This window comes from Thunnus maccoyii, chromosome 6, assembly GCF_910596095.1.
Source record: "Thunnus maccoyii chromosome 6, fThuMac1.1, whole genome shotgun sequence".
Lineage (NCBI taxonomy): Eukaryota > Metazoa > Chordata > Actinopteri > Scombriformes > Scombridae > Thunnus > Thunnus maccoyii.
The window spans coordinates 25,271,031-25,292,564 of record NC_056538.1 but is presented as its reverse complement, the minus strand read 5'-3'; the positions used below and the strand labels follow the sequence as shown (position 1 = coordinate 25,292,564).

The window sequence follows — 21,534 nt, the reverse complement described above, 5'->3', positions numbered from 1 at the left end:
GTCATATAGACATGTTCAATGAATTCATTCCTTCATACAGAATTTCCACCTGCAGTTCAAAGCGATGTATTTAACCATATGTGTTCAGTGAAGATGAAACAACTCAAGTCAAAAGAAATGCAGCTGGGGAGAGGTCCAGATGAGAACAAGCTGGTACAGAAAAAAGATGTTTTGTCAGTCATATGGGAACACTTTGGCTTCATTCAACACAGTATAAGACAAAACTAAGCTTCTTGTGCGAATGTGTGATGCGAGTGTGTGGGACAGACAGAGAAAGAGGTTGCACTCAAGACAGGCATGCAGGTATGCTGGATGTTAGCAATGAACTGTAAATGTAGCACAGAATCTTCAGTATTAGCTACAGTTTGTCAAAAAAGAAATGCTACAACTCTTCAACAACCAAGTGAAGTTCACTAGTTTTGTTTACCAGCAGAAGAATATGTTGACAGCTACAACTCAGCCCTGAGTCTGTAAAGCATTCAGCTTCCTGACCACTTCCTCTGGGAAGCTGGGGCTCATTCATCTGTTACAAAAGCATTTGTTGAAATAATGTCACTCTAAAAGATCTGGCTAATAAGCAAATGAGAAAATTCCTGAAAGTGTTATTCAAATTTATTTATATTGCTTATTTTGACATTTGCAAGATATGTTAAATGGCTATATTTTACTTTGAATTTCCTATTTTAGCAAAAAAATATCTACAATTGTTCTTATATGTTAAACACACAGTATGTAATTTCTAACGCTAGGGGTCTCTCAATTAAAACAATAAGAAAAGATGGAGTTTGATGACGTTGTGAAGTAGTTTGGGAGTTGTTGTCTTCATTGTTAAACAACCAGCTTCTCCAGGTTAGGATTACCTCAGTGTTCATCATTCAGGATGTTCTATCTCACACAGGCTCCGCCCTCTACTGGACTCTATGGGTAATACTCCTCTCCAATCATGCACAATCGCTCACTGCAATTTGTATGTACGTAGCCAGCTTATCAGGATGCACCTACCAATTACATGCGCAATTACGTCCCGCACCCTATGTAAGCAGCGTCTTGCTGTCTTCTTCAACAACGGCCAATCAGCTTGCTGATCTCTTTTTTGTCCAGGGATGGAGTTGCCAGTAATTGCTCACTCCTGCCCGCTGTGTCCCGTCCTCATCACTGCCACCACCGCCACGGCTGCCAAGCATTACCTCTGCTTTGAGTGCCTTGGACGGGACCACGCAGAGAGTGGCATGATGCAGCCACTGCCCTGTGTACTCTGCTGGGTGCTTCCTTCAGTTCAACACCAGAGGCGGACGGAATATTTTCGACGTTGTGACATCTCACTCCACTGTGACGAGAGCGAGCCAGAGCTAGAGATTGAGCTCCGTGGGAAAGATGAAATCACCATTCACCCTGGCCCTCTGCCACCACTGCTGCCAGATGCCTTGTCTAAGACACTCTGAGCAGCTTCTCTGATGGATGATGAAGACAATCTCTCATCTGTCTCAGCAACTTCGCTGACCTTCAGAAATCTGCCACCACCATCCGTTTACCAGGATTTCCTGAAAGTTATGACCATGGTAGCAGAGCGTGTTGGGTTCCTTTGTCCCCCCCATTCCCTCCCAAGCCGGTCAGCCTGCTCCATGAAGGATTTTATTATTTATTTTTTGGACCGGCAAGCGCAGCACGTCTCCCTGGGAAACTGTGATGCGGTGAGCAGGATTATATCTATTCACAGGAATAACGCTGCACGCCCACACTGGCCGGAGTGAGATGATTTCATGTGTCAGCTCTGTCTCCTGCTGTTCACACGGCCCTGCTTGGGACCGGCATACACAATGCTGCACTCAGGATTATGCTAGCGCAGCTGACGCCATTACTTCCTCATTAGAAAGTAACATTGTGGTAGAGAGAAATGTGGAGAGTGACGGATTTACCAACACAAACACGGAAGCTGTGTTAGGACAGCTGATGGTGATGTGTTCATGAGCCACTCCGTCAGCTCGGCCCTTTCGGTACCGGCCCCCCTTGGGTCAATCTTCCATTTATGAAAGGTTTTTGTGGTGGAGAGGGCCAAAGCAGAGTTTCACAGCTTCCTGGCTGCCGCCCCCCAGATGACCACCTGTCCCCTGACACAGTTTTGCAAGGAATGCTGTCACAGCTGTGTGTTGTCAGAGTGGATGGATAAAACACTGAAACTGGGTTATTCTTTTCAGTTCTGCTGTGTTCCTCCTCTGTTCTCAGGCATCAAGGAGATAAATCTATCCTTCCAAGAGGAAATAGATTTTCTCTCTGAAGAAATCCAGGGCCAGTTATCGAAACAGGCTGTCTGGGTCTTTCCCACTCACAACAGACAGAAGGGATTTTACTCCACATACTTCTTGGTTCCCAAGAAGACAGGAGATTTCATACCCATTGTAGATCTTCACACTCTGAACCAATGCATCGCCAGAAAGATGTTCCTCATGCTGACCATCAGGAGATTGCTGGAATCTATTCAACCAGCTGGTTCACCGCCATCGACCTGAAAGATGTGTATTTTCATATCGAGGTGGTGCCAAAACACAGGAAGTTCCTGCTTTTTGCCTTCCAGGGCATAGCCTACAAGTGCAACAGGCTACCGTTCGGCTACTCCCTGGCTCCCGGCACCGGACCTCATTGTCATGGCCAGGTCCAGAGAATGGGCCATTTTCCACACTGCCAGATTGGTGCTGCACCTAACTCAGATAGACTTTGCCATCAACTGGAAGAAGAGTGCCCCCCAGCCATGCCAGCATGTGCAATATCTAGGGGTTGTGCTTGATTCGGCCAGGCTGTGGGCTGCTCTGTCGGAACACAGACGGACAGCAGTCCCAGTCCTCAGACTGCAGTGGGGAGTGGCACTGACAGTTTTGACTGTCATGCAGGAATATGGGCTCATGGTAGCAGGCCATCCAAATGTTCCATTGGGGCTTCTGCACATGTTCCGCCTGCAACGGTGGTTAGCCAGCCTGCGCTTGGATCCACAGAGGCACAAGCATCACTTGGTGAACGTCCCCCTATCAGTGCAGGAGGACCTGCACTACTGGGGGTCCCCGCAGCATCTGTTCGCAGACACACCGTTAGGCCAAATGACTTCCTGCATAGCAGTGTTCACAGATGCATCCCTGACAGGGTGTGGGGGGGCACCTGTCTGGGGAGAGGTGGTGTGTGGCCTTCAGGGGAAAACCAACACATCAACCTCCTCGAACTTCAGGTGGTGCTCCTGGTTCTCTAACACTTCCTGTCTCTGGTTCAGGGGAGACATGGAGACACGACAACCGCACCACAGTCACCTACATCAACAGGCAGGGTGGAGTCAGGTCCGCAGCCCTGTTGAAGATAGTGGAGAACCTGTTGGTGGGGGCCTCAGAACACCTTCTATCTCTGAGAGCCCTCCATGTTCGGGGTCTGGAGAACAGGGGCGCCAACCTCATGTCGAGGGATAGCCCTTTGCCAGACGAGTGGGTGCTGCATCCCAGGTTGGTGTAGCAGATTAGGAACTGGTTCGGGAGAGTGGACCTGTTCGCCAGTCAAAACAACACCCACTGCCCACTCTTGTTCTCCCTGACGCTGCACGATAATCCACCCTTGGGGGTGAATGCATTTGCACACATGCCAGGGCCAAGAATGCTGCTTTACGCCTTTCCCCCTCTTTGTCTCATTCCCCTGTTGATTAAAACAGGTAAAAATACTGGATAAAGCAGTTTCACGTGAAGAAAAAAAAAATCAGTGTTCCTCCGACGCTGTTCGGCAGGCACAGGATGTACAGGAGGGGCTGTTAGCCAAGCTGCTGCTAACGTTTGCTCAGATTGTTTCTCTGATGCATGTTTTTACTGTGAGCCAAATTATCCGCAGCGGTCTCCTCCTCTCCAAACCAAACATACATGTGGAATAAAACTCGTAAAGACACTGAATAAAGCAGATTCACATAAAAAAACTTGTTTCTACGATGATGTTTGGTGGGCACAGGACGTCTGGGAGGGGCTGCTAGTCAAGCTGCAGCAAATGTTTGCTTGGCTTGTTTCTCTGATAACTTAAGATCCAGACGTCCGATGACTAAAATCCTTCATCAGGTTCAAAGACATAGTTAAAAAACCACCAAGATCTAAAAAATTATCGTAAAAACGTGGCTTAAAACTGAATAAAAGTCAATTTATGACAGTTTCTGGCGCACAACCACAACACCCACCAAGTATTATCTTGTATGCATATACTCTTTGGTAGACGCCATTGTGGTGGACAACCACAACACCGACATATGCATCTTGTGCACGTATACTCTTTGGTAGAGGAGATATGACGCCATTGACAGGCGACCAAATGAAATTGACCATTACCTTGATTCAAATTATGGATTTCTCTGGGTTGGAAAATTGTTGGAAACATTTGGGATAATGTAAGTATATAACTGAACAAATTATATATTATAGGTCTAGTCGCTTTTAGACATTTTAATGCGGAATAGTTACTTTAAACTTTAAATAAATATGACAATATACTGTAAGTCATAATCCAGAGTTTTCTTGTTTATTTTTCAGTACAAACAACTAAGAGTTCCACTGTGATGACAGATAATATATAGGTATAGTTTGATTAATCATGACTGAGGTAAATGTGACAATTAATTGTGATATTTATTTTATGTGCTTTTGTCCAGCCGTACTTTGCAGATAAATGACTATTTATCTAGGATATAGGATTCCAGATGTTGATAATTAGAATAAGCTAACTAACTAGTAGCTCAAGTTAGCTGGCATCAGTATGCAGTGTGATTGGACAATGGGGCTGAACAATGGAAACTTACTTTTCAGCTGAGCCTTAAAACCTTAAATCCTGGAAGCTGCTTGGTAAACTCCACTGTTGGTTTTAGAGAAAGCTCTTCCACTGAGCTCAGGCGGAGTTACATTTTTCAAATCTGACTACAACTGGCTGTTTATGATATATATTGAATGATCTTTTGCTTTAAGAAGAGTATTTTCACCAACTTCTTTTTAGCTATTTTTGTCATCTTGATATTTTGTTGAATATGCCTTTACAGAATGCTTCAATCAAAGTAACAGAATTTATTATAGGTGGTTTTGACAAAACTGAAAAGCCTTTTGTGGTTGGTGTGGTTATATTAATTGCCTATGTTCTTGCTATATTAGCCAATATGATGAACATCCTCTTCATCATATATGACAAGCGTTTACACAAACCAATGTATCTTCTGATTTGCAACCTTGCTGTTGTTGATATACTATACACGTCCAGTAGCAGTCCAACAATGATTGGGGTTCTAGTTGCTGGTGTTAAAACCATATCCTATGTGCCATGCTTCATTGCAATGTTTGCTTTCCACTTGGGAGGGGTAATGGTGACATTTGCTTTATCGATTATGGCATTTGATCGATTGATTGCTATTAGTTGCCCATTTAAGTACCACAGTTATTTAACAAATGTGCGCACTCTTGTCCTTACATATATCCTGTGGATTGTTGCCTGTGGTTTTGCGTCCTATCTGCAAGCAATCCTGCTACCTCTCCCTCACTGCCACTCAAAGCTGAAGCATAATTTCTGTGAATTTGCTGCCATAATACGAACTACATGTGTTGATCTCACACCCTATTTCAATCTGGTTGCCGTTATAGTATTTATTTATTTATTTTTCACTTTCACGTTTATTTGCCTGTCATACATCTTGATCATATTTTTTGTTAAATTATCCTCAAATAGTAACAAAAGGAAAATGGGCAGCACTTGTTTGAGTCACTTGATTGTGGTAACGTGTTATTACTGTCCAGTATTTGTTATCGTTGTCTTGACCAGGATGGGTGTGGTATTAACTCTTGAGGCTCGCCATGGCTTATTGATCGGGACCATCCTCGGTCCATCTCTTGTAAATCCTTTTGTGTACTGTCTTAGGACAAAAGAAATTAGATGTAAGATCTTGGGAATTTTCAAAAGCAGTTGAGACATTTCAGTAGATCCTCATGAATTGTCAATTTGTTAATACTTTATTATGGAAGATGCATCCTTTTATGATCTAAGTAATATGATATAATGATGGAATCATTCATCCATGTATTTTCTGAACTGTTAATCCTGTTTAGGGTTGTAATGGACAGAAGCTTATCCCAACAAACATTGGGTGAGAAGCAGTCTACATCCCGGTCAATTCAGCAATCTATTGACAAACACAGTCACACTTACATGTTCACAGCAATTTAGACTTTCCAGTCAACCTAACCTGCATGTCTTTTGACTGTGGGAGGAAACTGGAGGAAACCCACACAGAGCCAAGGAAAAACATGCAAACTCTCTCATAACTTCCCCCTGCCACTTGATGGAATATATCATGAAGCAAATATGTTGTATATCAAAAGCTTTATTTGTTTTTTTCTGTGCTTTTCAGTATACCAAATTCATACTTACAAGCATTACTTATTGTCTGTAACTATGTTTATGTCAATAAACTATATGCTGCTGTAGGTGTTCGCAAACTTTCCTCAAACCTTTAAAAAAAGTAATCATGGTAAAAAGAACTGATGAGTTAATAATGTTGAGGTTAATTTTTGATTCAAAACCTTTAAATTAAAAAATCATCAAATTTAGGGTGGTTGAGGCTGTGTGCTTGTGCTTATCATCTAAATTCCCACATTTGGCAAAATATTTTCTGAGCCAGAGAAGTAAAGTGGAACTCCCTATTTGCTGTGTGTCTAACTAGAAGAAGTTGCCTGAGGTCCAGAAGATTTTCACCAGCTCTAATCCTTGAAATATGGCCAATACTTACTGAGATTTGTGAAGTCTGTGTCAGCACTGATCAAGGCATCTCTTGATTGATCCATATCATCTATAGTATATGAAGCCACATTCAGTTTGATCCTTTTTTCACTGAAACCTTTTGCTTATTTGATTGTTTTTCAATCTTCTACTTCAGTCCTTGTGGAAAACATGCTAAAGTGCCTCCTGCATTTGCTTATTTAACATATATACAGTACATAATTTAGCCTTGATTACCCTTGTATTAGAATTTTACTTTGTAGCACATTTGCAGGATTTGTTTGCATATTTATTTGAGGTTTTAAAGCCATGTGTTAGCATTACTTTATAAGAACGTTATTTCTGGGATGGGGTCTAGTAAACTGGTGGTTTTTGAAAGGCAGTGTTCATTGCACAGGCCAGCTTCAAGCTATCTAACAAGAACTTGACTAGATACCAGTTTTGTCTCACGGGCTGAATTGTCCATTTTCTTGTTAGTTTCATTGTGCAAATGGCTACAAATTACTGTCATTGTCACCTTGAATCTGCTATATTTAAAAAGTGACCCAAAAGATAACTCAACAATGTACATGTGTGGCCAACAGTAAACTATGTATATACTATAAACATTATCAAATAATATACAGTAAATAAGTGAAAACAGCATTGTCATTGAGTGGGTGTATAACCCTCTATAAAAATAATAACAAATTTGTTTTATACATCTACTGCATGGTAATTCAATTTTTGCTAGGTGTGAGCAATTCTCTGGTTTTGGAGCCAGTTCACCTTCAGTGTCAGTGGATGGTTGCATTAGCTGCTGAGACATTGGCATAGTTGCAGGCATCATTCATTGGGCCACAGGTGGCATGGACTGCTGTAGCACAGGGGAATTATTCATAGGCCAAGCACTAGCAGTGGTTGACCCCACTGGAGCTCCCACCCCTGTTCAAGTTCATGTTGTGTGTGTGTTTGTGTGCATCACGCTAAAAACGCTGATCACGCTATATTTATTGAAAATGTTGAAAATGTTTTAATAAAAACAAATCATATTTTCCAAAGAGCACTATCCTCCGCCTCCCCCTCTCCATCCTCTCCGGCTCTCTGTGATGCTGGGATGATAACGGCTCAGCAGCCCATCACAGAGTCTGTGTAATACTGTAAGCACCTGGTCTGCCAGCACCCCTGCCTCTCGTCTCTCTGTCAGAGAAGCAGACAGTGGGAGGCTTTGTTTAACTGCAGACGGTGTGAGTCAAAAAAAGTCCAGTGCTGAGTGCATTCATGAGCGCTATGTAAGGCATGATGTGGTGAGAAAAACACACATCCTGCCCAACATAGCGACACTCAAAAGTGGGTTTGTGTCTCACTGTGCTGGCCAGTACCGTTATTTTTCGGACTGGCCAGCACAGCACATCCCCCAGGAAACTGTGACGTGGTGAGGGGCGTTATAATCATTCACAGGAATAACGCCACGCACCTGCACACTGACCGAGGCGAGAGGACTTCATGTGTCGGCTCTATCTCCCGCTGTTCACACCACCCTGCTCGGGAAGTTGCGTACACAGTGCTTCACTCGGGGTCATGTTAGCGCGGCTGACAGTGTGACTTCCTCATTAGAAAGTAACGCCATGGGACGGCTCATGCACTGTGGAAAGTAGACACCCAGCCTGCTCTGCTCCTCTCCGGTTATTTCTGTGAGAAATGTGGAGAGTGACGGACGCACCAACACAAACAAGGAAGCTGTGTCAGGAAAGTTGACAGTGATGCGTTCACGGACCGCTCTGTCACTTTGGCCCTTTCGATGCCAGCCCCCCTTGGGCCAATCTTCCATTTATGGAAGGTTTGGCGGTGGAGAGGGCTGAAGCAGAGTATCACAGCCTCCTGGCTGCCGCCCCCCAGATGACCGCCCGTCCCCTGACGCAGTTTTATGAGGAATGCTGTCACAGCTGTGTGTTGTCGAAGTGGATGGACAAAACACAGACTGAGTTATTCTCTTCAGTTCTGCCATGTTCCTCCTCCGTTCTCAGGTGTCAAGGAGATAAATCTATCCTCCCAAGAGGAAATAGATTTTCTCTCCGAAGACATCCAGGACCTGTTATCAAAACAGGCTACATTTATCATTCCCACTCATGACAGACAGAAGGGGTTTTACTCCGCGTACTTGGCAGCCCAGCCCTGATCCATTCCCCAAGTGTGGAGGGCTTTGTCCCAGGAGGCGGGCTCGATAGGTGCGCTGCCCACGTTAGGCCAACCTCTCCGGGCTTGGCTCCTGAGAGGGATAGGCTGATGAGGGCTGGACTGTCTGCACAGGTTGTGCAGACTATCCAGGCAGCAAGAGTGGGATCCACCATTGCTTGCTACAAGGCAAAATGGTTGGGATTCCAACGCTAGTGCAAGGAGAGCAGCCTGGACCCCTGACACATGCAGTAAAAGAGGTCCTCTCTCTTCTACAATATCTGGTGCATAAGGGGCTGTCTCATGCCACTGTTAAAGTGTATGTAGCAGCCATTTTCTCCTGTCATGAGGGGTTTGGCGACAGACCTGTCTTCACCCACCCCCTCGTGAAGCGTGTCCTGCAAGGAGTTAGGAGACAATGGCACACATGGCATGGCAGCATCTATAGCCTTGTTTGGTGAAGTGACTGTCGAGGACATATCCACAGCAGCGTCCTGGTCTACACCTCGTCCATTCATAAGGTTCTATCTCTTGGACATGACAGGCTCCTTCTCATGGTCCATGCTCACAGGTGCAACTCAAGACTTGTGAAAAGGGTGGTGTGTTCGTCAGCTGTGGTTCACCTGACCCCCCCTGGGAAATAATATACCAGTATTCTCCCATGATCCAAGATGACTGGGGTGTGCAGGGTGTTTTGGTATATGACCTATGACCCCTGCGAGGTTAGGCCATTTTTTTCACCCAGCTCTGGTCCATGGTAACTGGACTGGGTTGGGCCTCCTACTTCTCCACTAAGCGGCTGGGATTATAAAGTCGTAGGTGGACCACGGCGACTAACCTGTGGCTGGCCGGAATCAGTGAGGCAGTCTGATGATATGGCGTGGCAGGGTGTACATTCATCGGAGAGAGTCCAGTCGAGAGCGGAGCCTCTGTAAGATAGAACACAGGTTATGATATTGTAACCCTAGTTTTATAAGCACAGGCGGAGCCCTTTGCCAACAGACGCTGCCACTCCCACACTGTCCGCTGAAGTGGTTTTGGATGGTGAGCGGCAGCGAGACACTGCTTATATAGGGTGTGGGACACATGTAATCAGTAGGCGCGTCCTGATTGGCAGGCTACATGCATGCAAATTTCAGCGAGCAATTGCATGCATGTGATCAGAAAGGAGTATTACCCATAGAGTCCAGCAGAGGGCTCTGTCTGTGCTTATAGAACTAGGATTACAATATCGTAACTTTCGTTTTACCAGAAGCCAAATTATCCACAAAAGTCTTCTCCTCTCCAGAACAAAAAGCCCAGTGATTAAAACAGGTAAAAACACTGAATCAAGCAGTTTCACGTAAAAAAAAAAAAAAAAATCATTGTTTCTCCGACGCTGTTTGGCGGGCCATACTTTGCAGATAAATTACTGTTTATCTAGGATATAGAATTTCAGATGTTGATAATAAGAATAAACTAACTAGTTAGTAGCTGACATCAGTATCCAGCGTGATTGGACAATGGGGCTGTCCAATGAAAACCTACTGTTCAGTTGCACCTTAAAACCTTAAATCCTAGGAGCTGTTTGGTAAATTCGACTCTTGATTTTAGAGAAAGCTGTGTGATTGAGCTCAGGTGGAGTTACATTTTTCAAATCTGACTACGACTGGCTGTTCATGATATATATCGAATGATCTTTTGCTTTAAGAAGAATATTTTCATCAACTTCTTTTTTGCTATTTTTGTCATCTTGATATTTTGTTGAATATGCCTTTACAGAATGCTTCAATCAAAGTAACAGAATTTATTATAGGTGGTTTTGACAAAACTGAAAAGCCTTTTGTGGTTGGTGTGGTTATATTAATTACCTATGTTCTTGCTATATTAGCCAATATGATGAACATCCTCTTCATCATATATGACAAGCGATTACACAAACCAATGTATCTTCTGATTTGCAACCTTGCTGTTGTTGATATACTATACACGTCCAGTACCAGTCCAACAATGATTGGGGTTCTAGTTGCTGGTGTTAATACCATATCATATGTGCCATGCTTCATTGGAATGTTTGCTTTCCATGTGGGAGGGATAATGGAGATGTTTGCTTTATCAATTATGGCATTTGATCGATTGATTGCTATTAGTTGTCCATTTAAGTACCACAGTTATTTAACAAATGTGCGCACTCTTGTCCTTACATATATCCTGTGGATTGTTGCCTGTGCTTTTGCGTCCACTCTGCAAGCAACTCTGCTACCTCTCCCTCACTGCCACTCAAAGCTGAAGTATACTTTCTGTGAATATGCTGCCATAATACGAACTACATGTGTTGATCCCACACCCTATTTCAATCTGGTTACAGTCATAGTATTTTTTGTTTTATTTTCCACATTCACGTTTATTTGCCTGTCGTACATTTTGATCATATTTTTTGTCAAATTATCCTCAGATAGTAACAAAAGGAAAATGGGCAGCACTTGTTTGAGTCACTTGGTTGTGGTAATGTGTTTTTACTGTCCAGTATTTGTTATCGTTGTCTTGACCAGGATGGGTGTGGTATTAACTCTTGAGGCTCGCCATGGCTTACTGATCGGGACTATCCTTGGTCCATCTCTTGTAAATCCTTTTGTGTACTGTCTTAGGACAAAAGAAATTAGATGTAAGATCTTCAGAATTTTCAAAAGCAGTTGAGACATTTCAGTACATCCTCATGAATTGTCAATTTGTTAATACTTTATTATGGAAGATGCATCCTTTTATGATCTAAGTATTATGATAAAATGATGGAATCATTCATCCATGTATTTTCTGAACTGTTAATCCTGTTTAGGGTTGTAATGGACAGAAGCTTATCCCAACAAACATTGGGTGAGAAGCAGTCTACATCCCGGTAAGGTCAGCTATCTATTGACAAACAGAGTCACACTCACATGTTCACATGCCAGCAATTTAGACTTTCCAGTCAACCTAACCTGCATGTCTTTTGACTGTGGGAGGAAACTGGAGGAAACCCACACAGAGCCAAGGAAAAACATGCAAACTCTCTCACAACTTCACCGTGCCACTTGATGGAATATGTTATGAAGCAAATATGTTGTATAACATAAGCTTTATTTGTTTTTTTCAGTGCTTTTCAATATACCAAATGCATACTTACAAGCATTACTTATTGTCTGTAACTATGTTTATGTCAATAAACTGTATGCTGCTGTAGGTGTTCGCAAACTTTCATAAAACTTTTAAAAAAACGTAATCATGGTAAAAAGAACTGATGAGTTAAGGATGTTGAGGTTAATTTTTAATTCAGAACCTCCAAATTATATAAAATTCAAATTCAGGGATGTTGAGGCTGTGTGCTTGTGCCTCTCATCTACATTTCCACATTTGGCAAAATATTTTTCTAAGCCAGAGAAGTAAAGTGGAACTCCCCATTTGCTGTGTCTAACTAGAAGAAGTTGCCTGAGGTCCAGAAGATTTCCACCAGCTCTAATCCTTGAAATATGGCCAATACTTACTGAGATTTGTGAAGTCTGTGTCAGCACTGATCAAGGCATCTCTTGATTGATCTATATCATCTATAGTATATAAAGCCATATTCAGTTTGATCCCTTTTTCACTTAAACCTTTTGCTTATTTGGTTGTTTTTCAATCTTCTACTTCAGTCTTTATGGAAAACATGCAAAAGCACTTCCCGTATTTGCTTCTTTAATGTATATACAGCACATAATTTAGCCTTGATTACCCTTGTTTTAGGATTTTACTTTGTGGAATATTTGCAGGATTTGTTTGCATATTTGTTTGAGGTCTTAAAGCCATGTGTTAGCATTACTTTATAAGAACTTTATTTCTGGGATGGGGTCTGGAAAACTGGTGGTTTTTGAAAGGCAGTGTTTATTGCACAGGCCAGCTTCAAGCTATCAGACAAGAACTTAATCAGATACCAGTTTTGTCTCACGGGCTGAATTGACCATTCTCTTGTTAGTTTCATTGTGCAAACGGCTACAAATTACTGTCATCATCACCTTCAATCTGCTATATTAAAAGTGACCCAAAAGATGACACAACAATGTACATGTGTTGCCCACAGTAAACTATGTATATACTATAAACATTATCAAGTAATATACAGTAAATCAGTGAAAATAGGATTATCGTTGAGTGGGTGTATAACCCTCTATAAAAACAATAACAAATTTGTTTTATACATCTACTGCATGGTAATTCAATATTTGCTAGGTGTGAGCAATTCTCTGGTTTTGGAGCTGAGCTGTGTAAGCCTGTAGCCCACTATCAAGTAAACTAGTTTTGGCCTTGCACTTCCTTGCTTAATTCCCAGGAATGGCCAGCCTTTCACTGATTCCTACACTCTGCCAATCCTAGCCCTGCATTGATGACCTCTTTATAAGGGGATGTGCACTGAGGTGCAACAGTTGGATCGCTGTCTTCAGTGATGGGTATTAAAACATTGTTTGCAGTATGGCAGGGCAATTCTTCCAAAGAAACCTTATTTTAGTCATATAGACATGTTCGATGTATTTATTCCTTCATACAGAATTTCCACCTGCAGTTCAAAGCGATGTATTTAACCATATGTGTCCAGTGAAGACGAAACAACTCAAGTCAAGAGAAATGCAGCTGGGCAGAGGTGCAGATGAGAACAAGCTGGTACAGAAAAAAAGATGTTTTGTCAGTCATATGGGAACACTTTGGCTTCATTCAGCACGATATAGGACAAAACTAAGCTTCTTGTACGAATGTGTGATGCGAGTGTGTGGGAGAGACAGAGAGAGAGGTTGCGCTCAAGACAGGCATGCAGGTATGCTGGATGTTAGCAGTGAACTGTAAATGTAGCACAGAATCTTCAGTATGATCTACAGTTTGTCAAAAAAGAAATGCTACAACTCTTCAACAACCAAGTGAAGTTCACTAGTTTTGTTTACCAGCAGAAGAATATGTTGACAGCTACAACTTAGCCCTGAGTCTGTAAAGTATTCAGCTTCCTTACCACTTCCTCTGGGAAGCTGGGGCTCATTGTTTCAGATGTCTGTTACAAAAGCATTTGTTGAAATAATGTCACTCTAAAAGATCTGGCTAATAAGCAAATGAGAAAATTCAAATTTATGCTTATTTTGACATTTGGAAGATATGTTAAATGGCTATATTTTACTTTGAATTTCCTGTTTTAGCAAACAAATACCTGTTCTTATATGTTAAACACACAGTATGTAATTTCTAATGCTATGGGTCTCTCAGTCAAAACAATAACAAAAGACAGAGTTTGATGACGTTGTGAAGTAGTTTGGGAGTTGTTGTCTTCATTGTCAAACAACCAGCATCTCTGGGTTAGGATTACCTCAGTGGTCATTATTCAGGATGTTCTATCTCACACAGGCTCCACCCTCTACTGGACTCTATGGGTAATACTCCTCTCCAATCACACACACACACACAATCGCTCACTGAAATTTGCATGTACATAGCCAGCCAATCAGGATGTGCCCACCAATTACATGCCTCCTACACCATGTATAAGCAGCATCTTGCTACCGCTCACAGTCCTCTTTTCTTCAGCGACAACCAATCAGCTTGCTGATCTCTTTTCTCCAGGGATGGAGTCGCCAGGAACTGCTCGTTCCCACCCGCCATGTCCTGGCCTCATCACCGCCACTGCTGCTGTCAACAGGCATCACTTCTGTTTCAAGTGCCTTGGACAGGGCCACGCAAAGAGCAGCATGATGCAGCCACCGCCCTGCGTAATCTGCCAGGCACTTCCTTCAGATCAATGCCAGAAGCGGAGGAGCTTGAGATAGATCCCCATGGCAAAAATGAAATCACCACTCACCCTGGCCCTCCACCACCACCGCCATCGGATGTCTTGGATGAGACACTCCAAACTCCAAACTTCTCGAATGGATAATGAAGACAATCTCTCATCTGTCTCAGTGACTTCACTGACCTTTGGAAATCCGCCGCTGACGTCTGTTTGCCAGGATTTCCCAAAAGTTATGATCATAGCGGCGGAGTGTGTTGAGCTTCCCTTGTCGCCCCCATTCGCGCCCAAGCTGGTCACCCAGCTCTGTGAAGGATTTTACAGCCTGGCTCATCCTACTCAACCCGCCTTCGTTTCCCCTCCTCTACCAGACATCTGGCAGTGTGTCAAAGCATCCTGGAAGGAGCCGCTGAAAACAAAGTCAACAGTGGCGGACCTGGTATCCTTCCTGAGAGTGCAAGGCCACAAGGAGACAGGCTGTCCCGGTGTACCCCCCCGGCAGAAGCCCTCGCAGCCATCTCGATTCCCTATTCGGCTGGGTGGGCAGCTGCGAGAAAACTGCAGCCTCCGGTGATGCAGGACAGAGACACGCTGGAATATTTTGAAAAAATATTCTGGCTGGGTGCGCGTCTGGGCATGGCAGTGAACAATCTCGGTATGCTGGGCATCAAAGGGGCAAATACACCGCTACACACCTCCTCTATGGCAGAATAGGTTGAATTCCTGGGTTGCACCAAGGGTCAGGTTAACAACCTTGTTCTAGGTGTTGAGTCTGCTGCAGGACAAGTGATGTCACTTGCCACAGTAGACTCATGTCACATGTGGTTGAGACTCACCGCTCTACAGAGAGGACTTTCTGGGAACTGCCATAACGCTGGATGGTCTCTTCGGATCCCTCTCCTCTGTCACTTAGCGCTTCTAGAGGCTTGAAGAAGAAAAGGCACAGTTTAGCCATCATCTGCTGCTCGCCCCTTCTTCAAATCAGAGAGGAGACGATGTGCGACGCCACAACGTGACGGCGAGGAGGAGAGTGCACAGGCAGGCTAGACCAAAAGCAACCTCCACTGCTTCAGCCACCTCCAACACCACCTCAATGGAGTAAATGCAGTGCCAGCCAATGCTGCAGTGAGGAGTGCAGACAAACCTCCGCTGAAACTGAGTTATGCTCGACGAAAGTCAGCGGCACTGAAATGACTGTCAGCAGGAGGGAGCATCACATCAGCGCAGGCCACGTACGAAAGCCCCTCCCTGGATGTTCACCGCCCCCTCCCACCCCTGTTCAAGTTCATGTTCTATGTGTGTTTGTGTGCATTACGCTAAAAACGCTGATCACGCTATATTTGTTGAAAATGTTTTAATAAAAACAAATCATATTTTCCAAAGAGCACTATCCTCCGCCCTCCCCTCTCCATTCTCTCCGGCTCTCTGTGATGCTGGAATGATAACGGCTCAGCAGCCCATCACAGAGTCTGTGTAATACTGTAAGCACCTGGTCTGCCAGCACCCCTGCCTCTTGTCTCTCTGTCAGAGAAGCAGACAGTGGGAGGCTTTGTTTAACTGCAGATGGTGTGAGCCAAAAAAAGTCCAGTGCTGAGTGCATTCATGAGCGCTATGTAAGGCATGATGTGGTGAGAAAAACACACATCCTGCCCAACATAGCGACACTCAAAAGTGGGTTTGTGTCTCACTGTGCTGGCCGGTACCGTTATTTTTCGGACTGGCCAGCACAGCACATCCCCCAGGAAACTGTGACGTGGTGAGGGGCGTTATAATCATTCACAGGAATAACGCCACACGCCTGCACACTGACCAAAGCGAGAGGACTTCATGTGTTGGCTCTGTCTCCCACTGATCACACGACCCTGCTCGGGACGCTGCGTACACAGTGCTGCACTCAGGGTTATGCTAGCGCAGCTGACGCCATTACTTCCTCATTAGAAAGTAACACCGCAGTAGAGAGAAATGTGGAGAGTGACGGACACACCAACACAAATATGGAAGCTGTGTCAGGACAGCTGATGGTGATGCGTTCACGGACCACTCCGTCAGCTTGGCCCTTTCGGTACCGGCCCCCCTTAGGCCAATCTTCCATTTATGAAAGGTTTTTGTGGTGGAGAGGGCCAAAGCAGAGTTTCACAGCTTCCCGGCTGCTGCCCCCCAGATGACCACCCATCCCCTGACATGGTTTTGCAAGGAATACTGTCACAGCTGCGTGTTGTCAGAATGGATGGATAAAACACTGAGACTGGGTTATTCTTTTCAGTTCTGCTGTGTTCCTCCTCTGTTCTCAGGCATCAAGGAGATAAATCTATCCTTCCAAGAGGAAATAGATTTTCTCTCCGAAGAAATCCAGGAACTGTTATCGAAACAGGCTGTCTCGGTCTTTCCCACTCACAACAGGCAGAAGGGATTTTACTCTGCATACTTCTTGGACAAAGACAAAAGACAGGAGATTTCATACCCATTGTAGATCTTCACATTCTGAACCAATGCATTGCCAGAAAGATGTTCCTCATGCTGACCATCAGGAGATTGCTGGAATCTATTCAACCAGCTGATTCACCACCATCGATCTGAAAGATGTGTATTTTCATTTCGAGGTGGTGCCAAAACACAGGAAATTCCTGCATTTTGTCTTCCAGGGGATAGCCTACGAGTACAACAGGCTACCGTTCGGCTACTCCCTGGCTCCCGGCACTGGACCTCATTGTCATGGCCAGGTCCAGAGAATGGGCCATTTTCTACATTGCCAGATTGGTGCTGCACTTAACTCAGTTAGGCTTTGCCATCAACTGAAAGAAGAGCGCCCCCAGCCATGCCAGCAGGCGGGATATCTGGGGGTTGTGCTTGATTCGGCCAGGCTGTGGGCTGCTCTGTCGGAACACAGATGGACAGCCCTGCAGCAGGCAGTCCTTAGACTGCAGTGGGGAGTGGCACTGACAGCTTTGACTGTCATGCAGGAATATGGGCTCATGGCAGCAGGCCATCCAATTGTTCCATTGGTGCTCCTGCACATGTTCTGCCTGCAACGGTGGTTAGCCAGCCTGCGCTTGGATCCACAGAGGCACAAGCATCACTTGGTGAACGTCCCCCTATCAGTGCAGGAGGACCTGCACTACTTGGGGTCCCCGCAGCATCTGTTGGCAGACACACCGCTAGGCCAAATGACTTCCTGCATAGCAGTGTTCACAGATGCATCCCTGACAGGGTGTGGGGGGGGGGGTGGGGGTGGGGGGGGGGGGGGGGCACCTGTCTGGGGAGAGTGATAGGTGGTGTGTGGCCTTCAGGGGAAAACCAACACATCAACCTCCTCGAACTTCAGGTGGTGCTCCTGGTTCTCTAACACTTCCTGTCTCTGGTTCAGGGGAGACACGGAGACACGACAACCGCACCACAGTTGCCTGCATCAACAGGCAGGGTGGAGTCAGGTCCACAGCCCTGTTGAAGATAGTGGAGAACCTGTTGGTGTGGGCCTCAGAACACCTTCTATCTCTGAGAGCCCTCCATGTTCGGGGTCTGGAGAACAGGGGCGCCGACCTCATGTCGAGGGACAGCCCTTTGCCAGACGAGTGGGTGCTGCATCCCAGGTTGGTGTAGCGGATTAGGAACTGGTTCGGGAGAGTGGACCTGTTCGCCAGTCAAAACAACACCCACTGCCCGCTCTTGTTCTCCCTGATGCCGCACGACAATCCGCCCTTGGGGATGGATGCATTTGCACACATGGCAGCGCCAAGAATGCTGCTTTATGCCTTTCCCCCCTCTTTGTCTCATTCCCCTGCTGATTAAAACAGGTAATAATACTGGATAAAGCAGTTTCACGTAAAGAAAAAAAAAATCAGTGTTCCTCTGACGCAGGCACAGGATGTACAGGAGGGGCCTGTTGGCCAAGCTGCTGCTAACGTTTGCTCAGATTGTTTCTCTGATAACTAAAGATCCAGCCGTTCAGCGTGTTTTTACTGTGAGCCAAATTATACGCAGCGGTCTCCTCTCCTCCAAACTAATAAAAAATGTGACAATTAATTGTGATATTTATTTTAAGTTATATCGTCCACCCATACTTTGCAGATAAATGACTATTTATCTAGGATATAGGATTCCAGATGTTGATAATTAGAATAAGCTTTCTAACTAGCAGCTCAAATTAGCTGGTATCAGTATCCAGTGTGATTGGACAATGGGGCTGTCCAATGACAACTTACTTTTCAGCTGTGCCTTACAACCTTAAATCCTGGAAGCTGCTTGGTAAACTCCATTGTTGGTTTTAGAGAAAGCTGTTCCACTGAGCTCAGGTGGAGTTACATTTTTCAAATCTGATTACAACTGGCTGTTTATGATATATATTGAATGATCTTTTGCTTTAAGAAGAGTATTTTCATCAACTTCTTTTTTGCTATTTTTGTCATCTTGATATTTTGTTGAATATGTCTTTTTACAATTCTTCAATCAAAGTAACAGATTTTTTTATAGGTGGTTTTGAGAAAACTGAAAAGCCTTTTGTGGTTGGTGTGGTTATATTAATTACCTATGTTCTTGCTATATTAGCCAATATGATGAACATCCTCTTCATCATATATGACAAGCGATTACACAAACCAATGTATCTTCTGATTTGCAACCTTGCTGTTGTTGATATACTGTACTCCTCCAGTGCCAGTCCAACAATGATTGGGGTTCTTGTTGCTGGTGTTAATACCATATCCTATGTGCCATGCTTGCTTGAAATGTTTGCTTTCCATGTGGGAGGGATAATGGAGATGTTTGCTTTATCGATTATGGCCTTTGATCGATTGGTTGCTATTAGTTGTCCATTTAAGTACCACAGTTATTTAACAAATGTGCGCACTCTTGTCCTTACATATATCCTGTGGATTGTTGCCTGTGCTCTTGTCTCCAGTCTGCCAGCAACTCTGCTATCTCTCCCTCACTGCTATTCAAAGCTGAAGTACACTTTCTGTGACTATCCTGCCATATTACGAACTACATGTGTTGATCCCACACCCTACTTCAATGAGGCGTCCATCATAGTGTTTTTTATTTTATTTTTCACTTTCACATTTATTTGCCTGTCATACATTTTGATCATATTTTTTGTTAAATTATCCTCAAATAGTAACAAAAGGAAAATGGGCAGCACTTGTTTGAGTCACTTGGTTGTGGTAACGTGTTATTACTGTCCAATATTTATTCTCATGGTCTTGACCAGGTTGGGTGTGGTATTAACTCTTGAGGCTCGCCATGGCTTGATGATCGGGACCATCCTTGGTCCATCTCTTGTAAATCCTTTTGTGTACTGTCTTAGGACAAAAGAAATTAGATGTAAGATCTTTGGAATTTTCAAAAACAGTTGAGACATTTCAGTAGATCATCATGAACTGTCAGTTTGTTAATACTTTATTATGGAAGATGCATCTTTTATGGTATAAGTATTTTGTTAAAACGAGGGAGTGATTCATCCATGTATTTTATGAACTGTTAATCCTGTTCAGGGTTGTAATGGACAGAAACTTATCCCAATAAACATTGGGTGAGAAGCAGTTTCCATCCCTGATAGGTCTGCAATCTATTGACAAACACAGTTGCACTCACAAGTTCACATGCCAGCAATTTAGACTTTCCAGTTAACTTTACCTGCATATCTTTTGACTGTGGGAGGAAACTGGAGGAAACCCACACAGAGCCAAGGAAAAACATGCAAACTCTCTCACAACTTCACCGTGCCACTTGATGGAATATATTATGAAGCAAACATGTTGTATAACAGAAGCTGTATTTGTTTTTTCCACTGCTTTTCAGTATACCAAATGCATACTTACCAGCATTACTTATTGTCTGTAACTATGTCTATGTCAATAAACTGTATGTTGCCGTAGGAGTTTGCAAACTTTCCTCAAACTTTTAAAAATGTAATCATAATCATCAACATGATCAACAATCATCGTAAGAAGAACTGATGAGTTAAGGATGTTGAGGTTAATTTTTAATTCAAAACCTTTAAATAAAAAAAAAAAATCAAATTTAGGGTGGTTTAAGTTGTGTGCTTGTGCTTATCATCTAAATCCCCACATTTCGCAAAATATTTTTCTGAACCAGAGAAGTGAAGTGGAACTCCCCATTTGCTGTGTGTCTAACTAGAAGAAGTTGCCTGAGGTCCAGAAGATTTTCACCAGCTCTAATCCTTGAAATATGGCCAATACTTACTGAGATTTGTGAAGTCTGTGTCAGCACTGATCAAGGCATCTCTTGATTGATCTCTATCATCTACAGTATATAAAGCCACATTCTGTTTGATCCTTTTTTCACTTAAACCTTTTGCTTATTTGGTTGTTTTTCAATCTTCTACTTCAGTCTTTATGGAAAACTTGCAAAAGCGCTTCCCACATTTGCTTCTTTAATGTATATACAGTACATAATTTAGCCTTGATTACCCTTGTATTAGGATTTTACTTTGTAAAACATTTGCAGGATTTGTTTGCATATTTGTTTGAGGTCTTAAAGCAATTTGTTAGCATTACTTTAAACTTTATTTCTGAGATGGGGTCTGGAAAACTGGTGGTTTTTGAAAGGCAGTGTTTATTGCACATGCCAGCTTCAAATTATCTGACAAGAACTTAGCCAGACCCCAGTTTTGTCTCACAGGCTGAATTGTCCATTTTCTTGTTAATTTCATTGTGTAAATGGTTACAAATTATTGTCATCATCACCCTGAATCTGCTATATTAAAAAGAGTGACCCAAAAGATAATACAACAATGTACATGTGTGGCCAACAGTAAACTATATATATACTATAAACATTATCAAGTAATATACAGTAAATCAGTGAAAATAGGATTATCGTTGAGTGGGTGTATAACCCTCTATAAA

At 43.5% G+C, this 21,534-nt stretch overlaps 4 protein-coding genes across 4 annotated transcripts; all 4 read left to right on the top strand.

The window, feature by feature from the left end:
• Positions 1 to 1,978: 1,978 nt before the first annotated feature.
• Positions 1,979 to 4,091, top strand: LOC121899169. The gene has a single exon (XM_042414817.1). It carries the CDS (start codon positions 2,643 to 2,645, stop codon positions 3,444 to 3,446), a length of 804 nt encoding a protein of 267 aa, XP_042270751.1. The 5' UTR covers positions 1,979 to 2,642; the 3' UTR covers positions 3,447 to 4,091.
• A 1,043-nt stretch (positions 4,092 to 5,134) lies between these two features.
• On the top strand, positions 5,135 to 6,310 carry LOC121899320 (olfactory receptor 4D9-like). The gene has a single exon (XM_042415056.1). The coding sequence runs from the start codon at positions 5,153 to 5,155 to the stop codon at positions 5,951 to 5,953; it is 801 nt and encodes a 266-aa protein (XP_042270990.1). The 5' UTR covers positions 5,135 to 5,152; the 3' UTR covers positions 5,954 to 6,310.
• A 4,032-nt stretch (positions 6,311 to 10,342) lies between these two features.
• Positions 10,343 to 14,711, top strand: LOC121899000 (olfactory receptor 10G4-like). The gene is made up of 2 exons (XM_042414545.1): positions 10,343 to 11,560; positions 14,509 to 14,711. The coding sequence occupies exons 1-2, from the start codon at positions 10,666 to 10,668 to the stop codon at positions 14,709 to 14,711; spliced, it is 1,098 nt and encodes a 365-aa protein (XP_042270479.1). The 5' UTR covers positions 10,343 to 10,665.
• A 4,260-nt stretch (positions 14,712 to 18,971) lies between these two features.
• On the top strand, positions 18,972 to 20,573 carry LOC121899303 (olfactory receptor 2AT4-like). The gene has a single exon (XM_042415027.1). The coding sequence runs from the start codon at positions 19,093 to 19,095 to the stop codon at positions 20,017 to 20,019; it is 927 nt and encodes a 308-aa protein (XP_042270961.1). The 5' UTR covers positions 18,972 to 19,092; the 3' UTR covers positions 20,020 to 20,573.
• The last annotated feature ends 961 nt before the right edge of the window (positions 20,574 to 21,534 follow it).